This window comes from Ambystoma mexicanum, chromosome 5p, assembly GCF_040938575.1.
Source record: "Ambystoma mexicanum isolate Mex_15411 chromosome 5p, UKY_AmexF1_1, whole genome shotgun sequence".
NCBI lineage: Eukaryota > Metazoa > Chordata > Amphibia > Caudata > Ambystomatidae > Ambystoma > Ambystoma mexicanum.
This window is the reverse complement of record NC_090930.1, coordinates 851,276,484-851,295,918: the sequence shown is the minus strand read 5'-3', so window position 1 is coordinate 851,295,918 and position 19,435 is coordinate 851,276,484. Positions and strand designations below refer to the sequence as shown.

Genomic DNA, 19,435 nt, shown 5'->3' with positions numbered 1-19,435 from the left:
AGCAGTGGGGAGGAGGGAATAGTAACGTCAAAGGGTGGAGGCAAGGATTGGATGGATGAAAGACATTAGGGGTACAGTGGTGGAAGACTCGGAGTAGAAGTGGAGGTGGGAGGAGTTGAAAAGAGAGTAGTAAGAGGGAAACATCAGAGATGGAGCAGAATACCTGGGTGTGGTTGGAAGAAGACCAAATCATAATGTCTGAAAGGCACAACCCAGTATCCTTTTTAAGTCAACTAATCATTGGATAGTGTAGTGTCAGTCTAAGATGTCCCATAGGGAGGTTAGACAGATGAGGCATTTGCCCTTTAGATTTCCCTTCTGGTATGAGTCAAAACAGACACTAAGGGCCCATATTCTGTGTATACTAACCTGGGTGAAAAAGGATTAGTGCTTTCTGTATGAGCGAGAGAGGAACGGCCTTGGGCCCCAGATAAATCATTCAATAAAACCCTTGAACTGTTTCCGAGACTCAGAAAATTCCTTGAGACATCTGTGACTGAGACCTATACTTTTTGCTTTGGCAGGATTGCGGCATCAGTGAGCTGTGCATAACTGGCGTTACCTTGGCATTCACTCATTAAGTACTACAGTGTTTGCCATTTAGAGATGGATGCGTACATCTATCGAACACTTACTGGCTCAGTCGTCAATCCAGCACTCACTCTCTCACAAATCCTTAATTCCCTCATCCATCACATAGCCTCCCACTTAGTCTCACTCACCCACACTTCCCTCACCCAACCTCTTACTTTGCCTCTTCAACCTATACTCTGTCACCAGTACACAGCCTTTCACTTTTGTGCTCACTGGTTCATCCATTTAGCACTCACCCGCGCACAGATACAATGACACCTTTTTATTGAGAAGACAAAATCCTGCACACACACAAACTATCAATTAAGAAAGAAAAATATTCATCGATAACATTGTCTGCTGTCTTGCCACTTTGATTGCCTTATTGTGAGTGGTTACCTCTTGCTACGTTGATTCAAGAATGGTATTAAATGTTTTCTTTGAACCAAATCCAAGGCAGAGAAAGAACTCTACCGATTGGGTACAGGTGGCTTTTGCATGCATTTTGTTAATTTCTTCTGCGTTTTATTTAGAATTTGCCTTCATTTGTAGGAAGCATTAATGGCTACAGAGATCAGTCAAAAGAACATCAAGCGACACAAGGTTCAGGTAAGTCTGGGAATATAGAATTATACAAATGCAATTTCCGTTTGCAATTGTGCAACTTTGTTTCCGATTTTATCACAAATCTTGCCATGTTTTGCAGAGTATTGTATACATGTTAAGATGCCAAATGCAATTCATGCAGTAAGGTAGAAAGTCTCTCTACCTTTTGCATGTTCCTTATGCTGCCCAGACCATTTGTCCCCATTGAGTTTCTTTCAGATACTAATGGGGCCATAACTCTTATACGTTTTTATCTCTGACAATCTTTGCAGCTATTGCCTAGGTGACCTTTATGACCCCCTCAGTTGGCATTACTGCCAAGGTGACCTTCGTCTCACCTAATAAATACCGTGGCCAAGACTGGTTCTGGTCGATGTCTTTAATACAATAGCTGTAGCCATTTTAGTCCACGTGGCTCTCAAAATGGAGGCTCTAATATGGTGAAAACCAGCATTGAGAGAGATATTGATTATTTGAAAATATATTCACCAGCTTAAATGTGACCATATCCCAGAAATATAGCTGTTTTCAGCTAATGGGTAGTTGAACATTCTGCTATAAAGTCTGTGGTGCTAAAATATATTCATTATTGTTGCAAGCATTTTGACAATGTTTAAAGAACAGTGTTAAAGTTTGAAAAGGCGTTTCATTTAGCACGTTTTGGGGAGTTTTAACAGAGTTGGAGAATTATACAGTCAAACATAAGTACTTCTGAAATGCATAAAGTATTGGATTATTGTGTCTGCTTGTTTTCAGGATATAGGCCTAGCTTACATAACCCATCTGGTGGAGAAGCAGGATTTTGACCTGGCTGCACGGTAAGGTTTACTTTATGGTCACACATGTACACCAATTTGTTTTGAATTAGTTGTGAAATCAAATGTTCTATTTGTGGGAATGCTTCTCAAAGTTGCTCGAATAAATCGTTTTTACATTTGCAAAGCCTCCATACATCTGCTCTATGAACAGACCTATATCTTCATGATAGATTGTTTTCAATATTAACAAATGTAAGGCAATTTATTTGATTTCTACTCTATAAGCCTTACCATTCATGTTACGGATTCGGCACTTCTGATCTAATACCCCTGGTACAATGTCCCACCAAGAATCCTTTGAAAAACATGCCATGGTTGGGATTCATATTTTATTTTTATTATGATTGTAAATCAAAACCAAACGTGGTCCCCTGCCTTTATGCTGGGGAAGTCACTGACAATGTTACACAATCGCCTGCATCTTATCTACAGGAAAGTAATATAAGCTGCCTGTATTTATCTTGCTAGTTTGCAACACACATTCATTCATATAAATCAATTGGCTCACATTTTGGTTGAATGATGGATTACTTGTTATACTTCATTTCCTTGACTGTCAGTAGGTATTGCTATGGGAGAAAGTTTTCACATGAACATTTAATTGGGGTTTCTTTTATCTCATTGAGAATTTTTGGTGTCGGAGAAAGTGAACATAAAACATAAAAACATTAAAAAGCTTTTATTCATTTATGTGGTATTCTCATATATGTTTATAATGTTAGCTATCTGCTAGTGTAGGGATATGTGAAGAACAAACTGTGGTGGGGTTGCCTTCAGACTCTATATGCTTGGGTTTAGGGAAGCTCTGCTTTCGTTTTGGAAAGCACAAAATAGTTATTTCATCCAACAACCACAGAACTTGAAATTGTAATTTTCTGAAAAGACAATAACTATCCCACCCCAATTGTACTTCACAATTAGTGTCGGTCTAATAGAGGACCTTCCCTTTTGTCATTGTCATCCTCTGATACACGGGCATGCTGCCTACTCCGAAGGCAATATTGCCTAGCCAACTGCTCCAAAAGAGGGCCCATGTCCAGGGCCGCATCACGGGGGCCAGCAATAACAAAATCTGTAAGGAACTTGCCAAACCTATTGCACTCTCCTCCTCCCTTCCAGGCACGCTGCACTGCACTGGCCGCCCACTTCTCTTACAAAACTATGGACATCCTGTCCTCTCTTGTCATGTGCTCCCCTCCTGACACCCCCTTCTCTTGCCTCCCGTGGTCCCCTTCTCCCTCCCTATACTCTCCTCCTTCTTTCCCATTGCACCAGGCAAGGTCTCTATTGTTGACCACTTTATGAAAGTCTCTTCTAAACAGGCTTCCATGCTCTTCCAGAACCATCCACGACAACATTGTCTCTCTCGCCCCAACCTTGGTTGACCTCTGCAACCATTCCTTTGTCACTGACTCTTTCCAACAACCCCTCGAGCACTCTCTTGTGCATCCTCTCCTAGAAAAGCTGTCTGCTGACCCTATCACCCCTTTCTTGGGCAAATTCATGGAGAAGCTGGTTGTCTCCCAATTGACCCTCCACACCCAAATGGCTGGCTGCCTTCATGACCACCAGTCTGGTTTTAGGGCATCCAGAGGCACGGACACTGCTCTCCTGAACACCTGTGAAGACCTGCTCTCAAACTTGGACTCAAAGCCCACTCTGTTCTGATCCTGCTCGATCTTTCTTCTGCCTTTCACACAGTCAACCACTCCATCTTCTTGATTTGTCTCCATAATACCCTAGGCATCGCGGACTGGGTACTGGCATGGCTGACCTCCTTCCGTTTAAAGAAGACCCTCCCAAGTACAAATGAGTCCTTTCCTCTCCTCCACCTCTATCTCTACCTGTGGCGTCCCTCAGGGCTTTACCCTATCACCATGGCTCTTCAACCTCTACCTAGCCCCTCTGGCCCACTTGATCTCCACCTTCACCACTCATTTTCTGTGTTATGCAGACGGCACACAGCTCTCCTTGAAGCCGCCTTCCTCTACCTCTTCCCATTCCTCTCTCATACCTGACTGCCATTCAGGCATGGTGCTCTGCCAATTATCTCTGCCTTAATGCCAGTAAGATAGAGACCTTTCTCATTGGTAATCCTTCTCTTTGTCCCCCGCCCCCAACTCTCTGGCCATCCTCCTTGGGCCCCCTCCCTTCACCCGCATGTGAGAGATTCTCTTGCTCTCTCTTGCTCTCTCGCTCTCAATCTCTCTCTCGTTCTCTCTCTCTTGCTCTCTCTCTCGCTCGCCCTCTCTCGCTCTTTCTCGCACATTCTCTCTCTCGCTCTTTCTCTCGCTCTTCTCTTTCCCCCCACACACAAATCGCAGACCTTGCCAAGAAGTCAGAATTTCAGCCCGACCTCTTTAGAGGCATTATTCCCTTTCTCACCTTCCCCCAGAAGCTCAATGTCTCCAGCGCCCTGGTTATCTCTAGGCTGACTACTGCACATCACCTTCCTCAATCTGCCTCTTTCTACTCTCTTTGCCCCCTTAAACTAATCCAGAAAAGGACTGCAAGACCTATCCTTGGGATCAAGCCCAGGGACTGCATCTTTCCAGCCCTAAAATCTCTCCACTGGCTTCCGGTGACCGGAAGGATCAAATTCAAGACAGTTTGCATCATCCACAAGGCTGTCTGGGGTATGGGACTTATCTACATCCAGCTTTCCCTCTCAAAATACCTCCCTGTTAGAGTTCTTTGGTCCTCTGGCTCAAACTCTCTGCAGGTCAAACGTTTCTCCAAGCACAGAGTGGGAGGTAGACCCCTCTTCACGGCAGATTCCTCCCTCTTGAACAGCCTCCCTGCCCCCCTCAAACCTGAGCCAGATCTTCTTAGGGTTACTGGAAACTTCTCAAGGCTTTCCTTTTCTCCTCTTTCTTCCCTCTCCCCCTTCTGTGCTAACGTCCCTCTGCTGCTGCACCTGGGGCCTGGTCCCTTCTGAGTCATACAGTGTCCAGACCACCCCTCCCCCCCACCAGTCCTCTCAGCATCCCTTGCCAGCACCTGCCCTCTGGCACCCTTCCCCAGACTAGCCCAACCTGATCCACCTTGTCCATCGCACTTATCCTCCCTTTCCCCTGTCTCCCCCTAGTACTTGCCGTCTTGGCCCCCACAACACTTCTGCATAGGCGCCATACTAAATGTCCAATAAATAAATTAAATGAAATAAAAGATCTTGCTTTTTTAAATTCACCATGCATAAAAGTAAGTAATAACCAATTGAGTGTTAGTTCTTCTTTTTCAAAATTATCTGTTTCATCTAAAACATGCAAAATGTTTTCCTTTTTAGAAAATGCCAAAAAGTTCTTGGAAAAAACATGAAGCTGTGGGAAGACGAAGTTTACCGGTTCAAGAAAATTGGCCAACTGAAGGTTAGTCGCAACCCATGTAGTGTTGAAGTAACTGGTGTACATCTTTTGTGCAATAGTACTGAAGTGGCGGCAATGCATTCTCGCGTGAAACCAAAAGACTTACTGACCAATCAAGTGCTTTACAGTTTTTCATGTATTGCAGGTAAAAAAGCAAAACATGGCTATCAACTAGTTTAGCAGAGATTTACTAGTAAGAAATCCCTAAAAAGCAGTAATTGTGAATACATTAATAGAATAGTAATTGATGTATGGCTGTTAAATGTGTTGGTTCATTGGATGGTCGAACAAGCCATCCCCTTCTCCTTGTAGCCTAAATCTCCTAACACATGCCTATATTGTTACGTTGCTGGTCGTTTCTGTCCCTGGTTCCCAATTCAGACCCTTCTGAGGGTTTTCATACTTTAATGGATATGAATGTATAATGTCTGTGTGCCCTTTTGCTGAACTTCATTTTTCCCTCCTCTTAAGGAACTTACTTGGAAATTGAAGTATTTTCTCACAGTGTGAAATGACTGTCACTGTTCCAGTCTCTGAAGTCAGGAATAGTAGAGATTTGTCCTGGGCATCTGCAGGAATAGGGGTTTGCTTATAGTCTAGTATGACCTAATGCAGCGTTGTCTGTGTGACCGATGGCAGCTGTTTCTGCCATTTTTACCGTTCTTGCAGATGAACTCAGTCCTTTGGGCAGGTCAGTAGAAGACAGATACTTGAGAAAACATTAAACCTATCGATGGTTTTTGCTCTAGTTTACATATTATTTTTTTTATTTGTATTTGGTTTAAAAGAAAGGTTAATGAAAACCCATTTAAACATTTACAATCTAAAATCTAACAGCCTCATGAAATTTGCTTTTTTTAACAAAGAAATAATAAAAGAAAAAATTAACAGATGACAAACACTTTTTCTAAAAGAAAAAAAACTTGTTTTAAAAAGAAAAAGCTATAGTTCTCAAATATGTTGTCAAGAGGTTAGCAAAACATGTCATAGCATAAAAGAGTTGCTGTATTAGTATCTATAATCTTCTTTGATCTTAACCGCACTTTACTTGCAAAACCCTGTATCAACACAGTTAACAGTACTTTAGATATCTCACCACTGACAAAATCATGGGTATCGAGCTTCTGTGCAACATAGACATCCATAGCTTTTCAATGTCAACTCTTTCTAGATTTGGAACGAATTACCAAAGGAAGTAATTCAGAGTTCCAGAAGTCTGGGGCATTTGACTAAAAGGTGTTTTAAATTGTCTACGTTCCCACAGTTCTTAGAAACCGGCACATTGACACCAAGGCCCCTTTGTTTCTTATACTCAGTTTTTCTCCTGTAAATGTAAGTCAGAAACTCATAAAGTAAATTCTTTAACCGGCATCAGGGAATCTATACACATATTGCTCCACCAATCTGGCTTTCTTCGAAATTTCCGTCACATGCCCATATAGACAGTGTTTACGCAGTCAGTCACCCGTTTTTATCCAATCAGTCATACAAATCACCTTCACCCCGATAGGGTTCAACAGCATCGTTTTTACGGATGAGTCAATAACATCTAATACATTCTGACAAAATAAATTCTCCCAACAGATGAAATCCCCCCTCAAGAGCCTGCTTTGCCCAGATAGGTATACAGCAGGTCCTCTTTAGAGCAGAGCAATTTCCTAGAAAGCACCAACTGACACGAAATAACTCGACTCTCCAGGGAATTAAGGCCTGGTACACACTTGGGCAGCCAATATAAAATACATCTCCATATCTGTGATTCAATACTATCTAGATATTCCAGCTCAAAGCTTGCTAAGACCTCCAAGCCATACAATAGCTTAAGGACCACTGTCCTGTTATAGTACTTAATGACTGGATTTAGAGTACATTTACCAAATGTATTATTCATTTCTGATGCGTGTTAATCTGTTTAGAATCACATGCTGGTCATATAGTCCGACATCTAGTGGTAATTGCAGAGTATTGCATCTTACTTTTCGAGGATCGAAAGGGGGACGTCGACATGGGCGTGCTTGTAACACTATCCCTAATGTGGCGTGTAGTGTACCCGAAATCCCTCACGCGTCGAGGTCCCTCAGATTGTTTTTTTCTGCCCAGCTACCTGGTCGACATATGCGGAGCTTGCAAGAAAACTATTGCAAAACGTATAACTGCTTTCTTCCAAAACCGTTGGTTGTTTTAGTATTCATCCTTCTTCTTTGACAACTGCTGTGGACCCCTACGCTGGAGACGTCTGATTTTCGGCGACTGGTGCTTCGGTCGACGCTGTCGACTGCGTGGCCTTGGCCTTCCGGGCCAGGCCTATACAGTAGGGAGAGTGGTGCCCCGGGGTTTGATTATTTAAGAATGCATTTCCTTTTCCCCTCTCTTTTCCCTTGTTGACTGGTTGCCGCCCTTTACCTCTACTATGAGGAGGACTCCTTTTAAGTTCTGTCCGTCCTGTAACGGAAAGTACCCGTGGAAGGACGCTCACCGCAAGTGTAACAAGTGTCTACCTCGTGATCATGGTGAGTAATCCTGCAAGTCCTGCCAACTTTTGTGTCCGAAGACGCTAAGTGACGAGGACTCAAGCGGCCGCCATGGCTCCAATGTGGAGGCCATAGACTTACCCGAGGAACCGTCCGGTTCCCAGTTGCCCGTCCCGGCCCCGTCAGGCAGCTACATGGGGAAGCTACATCCTAGCGACGGGCACACCTGCACCACAAAAGGATAAGCACACAACCCCAGATGCTCCCTCGATGGATACATCAAGGAAACAGATGCCAACAGGCCCTTTGAAAATTTTCGGCTACCCTCCCCACATCGGTCATCTTGGCATGCGTCCGGGCATTCGACACACATGGGTGCCTCTACTAAAAAAAAACACAAGGCCGCTGACGCGCCATCTAAGAGCGCGTCCGCCACAGAGGTTTTGGCGGTGCCGAAGACCTCGACGACGCCTACAGGCATGCCGAAATCTCTCCCAAAGCCGCCAGAGCTACGCAAGAGTCTCGCTAACATCATTTCGGAGGCGAATAAGCCAAAGACTACATCCTCTCGTCGAGGGGAGTATTCAGCCCTTCTCCAAGACTCTGGCTAACACGCCACTCCCTCTAGGGACCCCCATTCTCCTGGAGAGCCTCTCCCTCCTCCTGACACCACTGGGTCATCTACATGGACCAAAGTAAGGTTTGAAAGCTGTATGGACAAGCTGTCTACATTTGTAGAATCCTCTCACAAATATTGTAACCCTTAGGGTTCCTGCCCTAGCTTTCCAAAGGTACAAAAACTCTCCAGCCTGACCCCACAGGAAGAGGTTTTTGAATACTCAGAACCTGAAGAGGTCTATGAAGATCCCAATGACCAACAAGACAATCCCGTTGGACAGGATTCACTGGACCCATGTCCAGATTGGGGCCAAGATCAGCCTGCTGAGGAAACAACTTGGCTTTCACTAACTCATATCCCTGACCCAGACGCCCTTTGTCTTGATCTCCCCCCCCCCTCCTCGACCGAGACAAGCTTCACTCATTGATGACCAGATGGCATTTAATGCACTCCTGAAAAGGTCTGCAGATCGTTTTCAGATTGCCACTCAGGAGTCTGTACAAGATACTGACTTTGTGGAAGACATCCTAAAGGAAAAACCACCTGCAATTCGGGCAATCCCCCTGCTGAACTCATTCAAGAAGCGCATTGCACCTTCTTTACTATCCCCTTCACTTACAAGTGCCATTAACCCAAGGGTTGAAAAACAGTTTTGCGCCCCTCCCCTTCTGTCCTGTTGAACATCCTGGGGCATGTCACGCCAGACTCACTAATAGTTACTACTACCAGGAAAGAGCCGGAGTGCCATTGTCTACTTCGGAACAGCCGCCCCACCCCCCGACAAAGACTGTAAAAAGCTGTATGCCCTTGGCAAACGCATCACAACCTCAGGGGCATATACCACCAGTTTTGCTAATAACGCTACACTTCTCACAAGCTACAGTGATGTGCAGTGGAATATACTTCAGGAGGTCTTCAGGAAGTCCCAGAACCGGTACGATCACGCCTACTGGCGTTTGTCTCGGAAGGGAAACGGGTCCCCCATAACATCCTCAAGAATACTTTGGATGTAGCTGAGACAGGCGGCGGGGTGGACACTGGCCCAGGGCACTCTTCTTAAAAGGCACTCTTGGCTCAAAAACTCAGGGTCCAAACCTGAAACAAAGGCCTCACTGATAAACCAGTGGAAGAATCTAATGTGTTTAAGAAGCTGTGGACGAGGCACTGGAAACAGCCAAAAAAGAGCACGAGACTCGTCCCTTAACCAAATTACTGCTCGCCCTTACCAACAGCGGGGAGGTAACTCTTGCCGCTCCTTTTGCGGACAATCTTTTTTCCATTCCCCACAAAATCAGTATGGAACAGGGGGTATGCCATGGTCCACCGGGCAAGGCGCAGCTGCCACCAGTCAATACCAACCGAGGGGTCCGCGAAGAGGCAAAGGCAGGGGTAGGAACTCCACCCCTAGAAGCTCCCCGGCCTCTGCTAAGAAAATGACTCACCAGTCCGGGTCCCCTCCCGTGCCTCCCAGGTCAGGGAGACGTTTAACATCTTTTCTTCACACATGGGGTCAGGTCACTTCAGACCAGTGGGGGCACAAGACCATAGCCCACCGTTACTGTATCGAGTTCCACCAGCCACCTATATACCGTCCACCAACATCCAGATTCTCTCGCCAGCACACCTTCAGATTCTGCTGGAAGAGGTGCAGATCCTTCAAGAAAAGGGCGCCTTAGAAGTCGTCCCCATTTATCAGGTAAACCAGGGTATTTATTCAGTGTGCCTCCTTGTACCCAAAAAAGGATCTCACCATGCACCCTGTGCTAGACTTGCGCCCAGTGAACAAATTTGTCAAACCACAAAAGTTCAAAATGACAATAAAGATTGCCTACGCTTACTGCTCAGGAAGTCTTCATTCTATTAAAGACAAGGGGGCAAGCATTAAGCTTTACTTTCTTTAATACTGCCATATCAGCAATTCAACAAGACCTTAAAACTGGGACATTCGTGCTGTTTTTCCTCCTATTCATGAACAAATCCCAAATATGAGCAGTTTTAAAAGTTCCATAGTCAGTGTTCCATCCAGAACTACGAACCCCATGATCCTCTGGGGCTTGATAGTCCTGACCTCTCCTCATCCACCTATCCGAGTACAGTCCCTAGTATAACAACCCTCCACATTAGGTATCTTCCTCTTTCTTTTTCTCACAACTGTGCAATAAACTCAAACTGTCCTCTGGCTGATCAACGACCAAGGACGAAACTGTGTGCCCAACTGCAACTGTTAAGGTCCCCCGGACCACTCGAGCGAACTTCCTCACATCGTTGATCATTACTCGTACTCAAGTCATCTTCTGATCGTCTCCTACAAAAGATGGAGAAGAATTCATGAGGGGGCGGGCAAAACACCATCTGAACATTAACAAATACCATACATAGGTTTGGATTCTTAACATTTCATCGGGTGGGATGTAATGCTCGCCTCCTTGTTTTTAATAGATGAAGACTTCCTGAGCTGTAAGCGTGGGCAATCTTTATTCTATGACAAGACAGGAGGCTCGCATTTTGCTTGTTCAAAGCTCGCCACCACTCTACTCGTTTATATTAGATACAGGCTTGAAAAAAAAGTGTTTTAAGGTGGACTCAGAGGACCAATCTGCCAATTTCATTATATCTTGAAGCGACACCCAAGCAGAGAAGGCTCTAGAAGCCATCACACCCCTCGCTGAATGCGGACCAAATAAGGACCGGTCTATCCCTGCCCACTGCATAACCTCGCGCACCCATCTGGCGATTGTTGCTGCTGCTACTGCATGATATGGTTTTCAGCGCGCTATAAGCAACTGGGTCACCCCTCGCGGTCTAAACTGTGCTGTGACACTTTCGTAATCTTTGATACATTGAGCGACGCACAATTTTCTGTAAAATAAGGGTATGAAATAACTCGAACTTGTCTTTGTTTGCTTCGCTATGTTAAAGGCTTCTCCTTCTGGATAGATGTTCCTATCAATCTCCAACGCTTTAATATCTGATACCCTTTGGCATGCTGTAAGGCACAATAACAACGCCAGTTTGCCTGATGACTGTGAGAGCAAAAGATCTCTGTTCGCTTGCCTTGTAAGGACAAGTTCAAAAACTTCCCTAACATCCCATAACACTGCCTATTTCGGCTCTGGGGGCTTTCTCATCTTTATGCCTCTCAGTAGTCGCAGGACAGCGGGGTGTTCGCCTACTGCGCTCCCTTCTATCTTATTGTGTCCTTCTGAGATTGCCGATCTGTAAACGCCTATTGTTCTAAAAGCACCACCTTCCTGGAACTTAGCCGCTAGGAAGTTAAGGACTTGCACTAAAGGGGATGAAACGGGATCCAGACGCTGGTCTGTGCACCAATGAGCCCAGGCTCTCCATGCGCTGCTATAGCTCCTAATGGTGGAAGGCGCCCAGGAGTCCTTGATGCAGTGTGCAGCGAGTTGCAAAATTCTTGGCAGCTCCCATTTCCTTGTGAAATCCTACAGACCATCAACTGCAGCTTGCCCGTTGCTATCAGGGGATGTGTCTGGCCGGTCGGTTTTAGCAGAAGGTCCGGCCGATGAGGAACTATCCTTGGAAAATTCGTAGGAAGTTCCATCACTGCTGGAAACCAGGGCTGTGACTTCCAGAACGGTAGCACCGTCACGAGCTTGGCGCGTTCTCTGCGCACTTTTGCCAGCGCTATCGTGATCATGATAAAGGGTGGGAAGGCATAGTGGAGCGCTCGGTTTCATGCTTGCAGGAAGGCGTCCATACCAGCTGCACCTGGGTCTATCCTCCAGCTGACGTACTTCTGTGTCTGCACGTTCAGCCTGGCCGGAAACAGATCTATGTGCACCGGACCTCAGAGTTTCTGCAACTTCTCGAACACTTGAAGTTGTAGTTTCCAATTGCTGGAATCTACAAGATACCTCGAGTTCCAATCCGCTACTTCGTTGATGGTCCCCGGTAGATACTCTGCCATCACCGCAATCTGGTGTTGGAGGCAGTAATGCCAGAAATCTTTTGCTAATTCCGCTAGTAACTTGGATTTTGTTCCCCCTAGCTTGTTTATATAACGTACTGCTGAGATATTGTCCATCTTGAGCAGTACACAGCATTTCGCTGCGTCTTTCGTGAAGGTGCGCAGCGCAAAAGAACCTGCCAATAATTTGAGACAGTTTATGTGCAGATGCAACTCCTGCTCTGACCATTTCCCTCCTGTTTCTATGTGCTCGCATATGGCTCCCCATCCTGACCTGCTTGCATCTGACTCTATAACCAAGTCCGGGGCGTCTCCGAATATCGCTCGGCTGTTCCAAGCCTCCATATTCTGAAGCCACCAGTGGGGCTCTGTAAGCGCTTCACAGTCTAAGGTCACAAGTTGGTGATACCCTACGCCCCCTTGTAGATGCCTGATCTTGAGGCGCTGGAGTGCTCGGTAGTGAAGCGGGCCTGGAAATAGCACCTGAATCGAGGCCGCTAGCAACCCCACTACTCTGGCCAGACACCGATGCAAAATAACTTGCTTCGCTATCACTACTCTGAGCTCCTTCTTTATCGCCCTTACTTTGTGGTGAGGGAGCTCGAGAGTCACTTTCACAGTATCTATTGTGAAGCCTAGAAACTCCAGCTTCTGCACTGGCATTAGCTGATACTTGTCCAAATTCACCAAGAATCTGAGTGAGGCCAAGAGCGTGAAGATCCACTGCACGTTCTTGGTGAGAGTACTCTTGTCTGAGGCTAGCACGAGAATATTGTCTAGGTATATAATGATACGAATTCCTCTCTCTCTTATAGCGGCCGCTACTGGCTTCATCACTTTGGTGAAAGCCCAAGGCGTGGACGCTAGGCCGAATGGAAGACATGAGAAGCGCCATATCTGTCCATTGCACCGAAAGCGCAGAAACTTCTGAAACTCCTGCGCTATCAGAATCGTGAGGTAAGTGTCTTTGAGATCTAGGCGCGCCAACCAGTCTCCTCTGCATATAAGGTTGCGAAGCAGATGGTTGCCCTCCATCTTGAAATGATTGTACTCGAGCCATGCATTTAAGCTTTTTAAGTTTATAACTGGCAGCGTCTTGTCTCCCCTGTGGACCAGAAACATGTTGCTGAGAAAACCCGGCACCCTTAGTCGTCTCGCTCTATTGTGTTTTTGTCTACTAAACTGAGGAGTTTGTTGTGCAATAATGCTGTCTCTTCGCTCGCTATGTATATGGGATGAGGTTCTGAACTTTGGACGGGGTTTCCCACAAACTCTAGCTGCTGCCCTGTCACTGCTTGTAGTACCCATGCATCGCGCGACAAAGCTCGCCATTTGCTTAAAAATGGGAGAGTTCTCCCTCCTACTTTCATGGCTGATGTACTCACCGCCGGCGGCACTGCGTTGCCGATAAGATCCTCTCCCTCTACGACCTGTTGGAAATCTGGATCTGCTTGGTAAGAAGGTATCCTGTTGCTTGCCTTCCCAGTATTGGGCACGCGGTCCCTCTGTCGCCCGGTCCCAGAAAAAACACATCCCAGAAAGATCTTCTTTATTGAGCTTTGGGCTTTCTCTAATGCCGAGTACGTGCCCACGAACTGACATCTCCTTTGCAAAAGCCTCGCCGAACAAGAGACCTTTAGCATTCTCACCTGCTTCATAAGAGGCTATGTCGCTCAATTTTCCGTCAATTTTTAATAGGACGCCTCTCCTCCTCTCTGAAGAGAGCGCGCAGTTGCCGTTGCCCAGATGACACACTGCTCTCTGGGCCCAATTACCAAGAGCAAGGGGATCAACCGGGGTTCAGTGTCCTTCACCTTCTCTGCCAGGTCCATTATTTTTGCTAATGGACCTGCTATGTCCAAAAGCTTGTCTTGGCATCCCCTCCAAGTGCGGTCGACTCCCTTTCTAATGTCTCGTGCAGACTTTGTCACAAATGTGACCATCTTGGGGTCTAGATCGGGAGTTTCCACTAGCTTCCCTGGCAATTCAGGCCGAGGGCACTCCGACCTCATGCGTGATCGCACTTCTCTATCCAGCGGCTTTCTTATATGCTGGGACATGTATGCCGCTACCCTGGGCGATGGCACCCACTCGCAAGACCTTGGGTGCCTGATGGCCTCTGGGTCAAACATATCTGTGGTGTTATCCATGTCTTGAGGGTGGACGCTTTCTTTGAAGTGCTGATAGATGTCGTCTCCTTCACCCCTCATCATCGGGCGAGTAGCCCTCATCGTGATCCCCTGAATTGTCCACCCCTGGGGAAGGGGGTCTGTCCTGGCATTCTTTCTGCTTGTCCAGGAAGGCTCTTTTTAGCCTAGCGACAGGGTCGCTTATTTCTTGGGGAGCAGTATCCTCCCTTCCACCTATGCTCGGTGGGTCAAAGAGTGTTTGCTCTTCCGAGCCGCTTTACGCCCCTTTGGTTCAACCCCTTCTGGGGGGTGTCTGGCTGACGGCCCTTCTTCAGGGTTTTCTTCCCGTGTTTTCTTGGCAGCGAACTGCTCCTTCTGCTTTGCCACGATCGCCTCTAAAACCTCTAGCCTTTGAGTAATAGGCTGTACTCCTAGAGAGACTGCTTGGGTAAGCGAGTCCCCTAGTACTTTTTTAAAACTGAGATAAATCAGGTTCTAGGTGAGAGAGATCCTCCTCCCACTCCTCTCTGCTCCATTCTGGAGATGTTGATGGAGTTTGGCCTGGGCTTTTATATCCAGCCATTCCTTCTGTTGGCAGGGCCAACTGCAGAGCTGCCAGCACTGAGGGGTGAGAAGGCTGCACCAGAAACCCAAAGAAGTCTTGCTGTAGACTCTCTACCAGCCTAGGTCTGCTCATACGGGTTAATTCCTCCCGATTCCCCGCTGTAAGGCAAAGCTTTCACTTTTCGTTTAAAAAAAAAAAGTTTAATGTAATTCAGTAAACTCTGGAGGCCCACCGTCTCTCTCTCCACTCTGTGATCGTAATGAAATCATTATGTGCGAGCGTTCAAGAGTTCCCAGGGGACGCTGGGAGCTTACCGCCTCCCGCTCCCCTGGGTCTTAGAGCTCATCGCGTTTTTGGCATGGCTTCTACGAGGAGCGGGCCGGCTGCCTGGAGCGGGCGAGCTTGCGGCTCCGGCTCCCGCTCCTCCGCCTGTAATAAGCACACTTAACAAGGTTACTCACCTTCGAACTGCGGTCGGTGCTCATGCTGCCTCTCCCCTCATGAACGCGGCTGCTTAATGTCGCACTGAGGTAATCACCTCACTAGTTTTATACATATGATCGTAAATGCGTAGTATGAAACCAATAACAAGCGGTTGTGCGGCTATATATTAGCGCTTCCTAAGTTAACATCGTTCACATAGAACCTTATAAAATATAAAGTGTCAGGTACTTATCTCAAGATTGCAGCAAAAAGAGGAACATACCTAATGTGGGGGGTTCTTATACTAGGGATCGGACTCGGATAGGTGGATGAGGAGAGGTCAGGACTATCAAGCCCCAGAGGATCATGGGGGTCGTAGTTCTGGATGGAACACAGACTATGGAACTTTTAAAACCTCTCAGATTTGGGATTTTTTCATAGATGGAGGAAAAACAGCACAAATGTTACGGTTTTAAATTTTTGTTGAATTGATGATATGGCAGTATTAAAGAAAGTAAAGCTTAATGCCAGCCTCCTGTCTTGTCATAGAATGTAGCAGTAAGTATTCCCCCTGTTAACACAAGGGGGTTACATGGCCACATTGGATATGAAAGATGCATACTTTCATATTTCAATGTTGCTGGTGCCCAGAAAGTACCTAAGAATCATGATAGAGGACAAGCACTATCAGTTCAAGTTCCTTCCCTTTGGCATTGCCTCAGCCCCACGGGTGTTTATGAAGGTACTGGCGGTAGTAGCGGCTCACCTGCGCAGGCAGTCCCTTCCAGTCTATCCTTACTGCGACGACTTGCTAAGAACGGGGGATTTGTACAGAACATGCCTATCAAATACCCAGAAGACAGTAGATCTCCTATTCAGTCTGGAATTCTAAATCAACAAGAAAAAGTCCAGCCTAGACCCCAGCCAAGTCAAACTATTTCCGGGGGCTCTATTTCGGACCAAAGACAGGCTCGTCTTCCCCTCCAATGAGAGGGTTCAAAACATGCTGTTCAAGATCCCTCACTATGTAGCCAATCGTGAGGTGACCATATGCAAAGCCATGCGACTGTTGGGGATGATGGCCTCCTGCATTTATCTAGTCCCACACGCATGTTTGCGCATGCACCCCATGCAAGAGTGACTCTCGCTCCAATGGTGTCAGGCCAACGAACAATGGGATGATCTAGTGGTTGTCTCGGCAGCCCTCGTTCTCTCTCTGCAGTGGTGGTCAAGGAAGAACCTCTTGCAAGGGAAATCCTTCACCCCCCCACCCCCTGCAGTAGAAGCCCCTCTCACCACGGACCCATCTCTGACTGGGTTGGGGGCTCACCACCATCAAATGGCACACAGCATTTGCTCCCCAGCGGTAGCATCCAACCACATAAACCTGTTAGAATTTCTGACAGTGTTCAAAGCCCTGAAGGCCTTTCAAGCCCACATACAGGGAAAGATGGTCCTAGTCCTCATGGACAGCACCACGGCCCTGTATTAGCTGAACAAGCAAAGGGGCACATACTCTCCAGGGCTATCTTCCTCCTGTCACAACATGTTCCAGGGGAACTCAATCTTCTGGCGGACGTGCTCAGCAGAGACTTCCCACTACCCGTAGAGTACGAGTGGTGATTGAACAAAGACATTGTTCTCAACATCTTTGCAGACTGGGGCTTCACAGAGATCGACTTGTTTGCAACTCTTGAGAATGCACAATGCCCAGATTACACCATCAGGTACCCGCAGCACCCACCCCCACCCCCCTACTCAAGATAGTGCACATAAAATGCACCAGAAACCAGTCACAGTGATTCTGGTAGCCCCGATGTGGGCCCGCCGACCTTGGTTCTCTCATCTCATGGCAATGTCAGTCTCACCTGTGAGGAAGCTGCCATGCCCGTACAACATGCTGTCACAGTACGGGGGGTGGGAACACTCCATCCATACCGCAAATCTCAATTTAGCAGCCTGGCTCCTGAGAACATAGCGTTCGGACACCTCCAACTACCTCAAAGATGCACAGACATACTTAGAGAAGCGCGAAAGCCTAACACAAGACATTGCTACTCCAACAAATGGAAACGTTTCGTCATCCGGTGCAATTCCAAGAGCATCAATCCCATCGACTGCTCACCAACACATATTGTCTTGTACCGGACTCACTCGCTAGACTCAGGTCTTGTCTACAATTCCCTAAAGGTACACTTAACTGCACTCTCAGCTTACACCATGTCTCAGAAAAAAAGGTTTTGTGGTAGAGAATTCCAGTAATCAAGGCTTTTATGGAAGGGGTTAAAAGACTTCATCCCCCTTTTTACAAACCCAGCTCCCGGATGAGACCTGAATGTGGTACTGACTAAACTAATGGGGCCTCCCTTTGAACCTATGTATAAGGCTAGCCTTAAAGCACTCACTTACAAGACTGCCTTCCTAGTGGCAGTCACATCTATAAGGAGAGTCAGTGAACTGCAGGCACTTTCAGTTCAGGACCCTTTTGTCACTGTTCACAAGGATAAGATGGTCCTATGCACTCACCCAAGGTTTGCGTCTAAATTCATGTCTAAGTTCCATGTGAACCAATCAATAGAACTACCCACCTTTTTCCCGAACCCCACTAACATGGCAGAAAGAAGCCTCCACACACTTGCTGTGCGGAGAGTAGTGATGTGTTATCTGGAAGAAACTAGACCACTAAGAAAAACTAACTCGTTCTTCGTTTCAGTGGCAGCTGGTAGAGAAGGGTGACCCTGTCTTTAAATCAGCCATCTGAAAGTGGATCGTCAACCTCATCACACTGTGCTACACTCTTGCCAAGAGAGATCTGCCCTTCAAGCTTAGAGCACACTCCACTCGAGCACTGGGGCTTCCATAGCATTCATTGCAAATGTTCCTCTTGAGTCCATTTGTAAAGCAGCAACCTGGAGTACTGTACACACCATTACACAACACTACTGTCTAGATGCACATTCTAGATTGCACTCTCAGGTGGGACAAGCCGTGCTAAGACATCTCTTTGCTACTGTTCCTTCACATATCCCACCACAATCTCTGGGTACTGTTTGCTAGTCTATGCACAGCATGTTATTCTAAGCAGATTAACAAGCATCAGAAGACATGCATTACTCAACGTAACAGCATTTCTGATGATTGTATCTGTACATGCGGCCACCCTTCCTCCAATCTTGGAGTAGAAGGAACATAGACATCTTACACCCTTCTCTCTCTTTACTCACTCACGATAGTCATAGGCTCCCTCACGGCAGAAAAAACACAATCTGAGGGACCTCGACATGTGAGGAATTTTGGGTACACTACACGTCAAATTAGGGATAGTGTTACAACCACGCCCAATGTCGATGCCCCCCTTTCGATCCTCGAAAGTAAGATGCAACACTCCGCGATTACCACTAGATGTCGGACTATATGCACAGCATGTGAATCTAAGCGGATACAATCATCAGAAATGCTATTACGGATAGTAATGCATGTTGTATAAAATTTGGGCAGCAAGTTTAGCCGCTTTGGTTTCCAATTGTTCCAGAAGGGGAAGTTTTGCTGGTCGAGCCATTACTTGGAATCCTAGGTAAACCAAAAACTCAACCACCTCCAACTGTCTGCTTTTTCCCACGGAAGGATATGATTTTAGATGTCTTAGGGTTCACTTTCAGCTTATTACTATTTATAAAGGCTTCAAGAGACAGCAGGAGCTTCTGTAGGCCGATAGGGGTCATATCGAACAGGACGAAATCATCAGCATATGCAAGACCGTTTATTCTCTGTTTTCCAATTTTGGGTTTTGTCAAGGATACTTTATCCAGATGGGCCCCAATATCAGGCACATATAAGTTGAAGAGACAGCGAGCCACTACGCATCCCTGTCTCAACCCTACGAATGTGTCGATTGTTTTGGATAAATTTCAATCACTATTGAGTCAAAAATT

General features: G+C 46.5%; 1 protein-coding gene across 2 annotated transcripts in view; it reads left to right on the top strand.

The window, feature by feature from the left end:
- Window positions 1-19,435, top strand: part of VPS41 (VPS41 subunit of HOPS complex) — a 1,668,740-nt gene that overhangs the window by 1,040,776 nt on the left and 608,529 nt on the right. For both annotated transcript variants that reach the window (XM_069613279.1, XM_069613280.1), the window contains 3 exons: window positions 1,126-1,182; window positions 1,936-1,997; window positions 5,284-5,365. In XM_069613279.1, coding sequence (XP_069469380.1) covers window positions 1,126-1,182; window positions 1,936-1,997; window positions 5,284-5,365 — 201 coding nt within the window. The remainder of the gene's footprint in view (window positions 1-1,125; window positions 1,183-1,935; window positions 1,998-5,283; window positions 5,366-19,435) is intronic.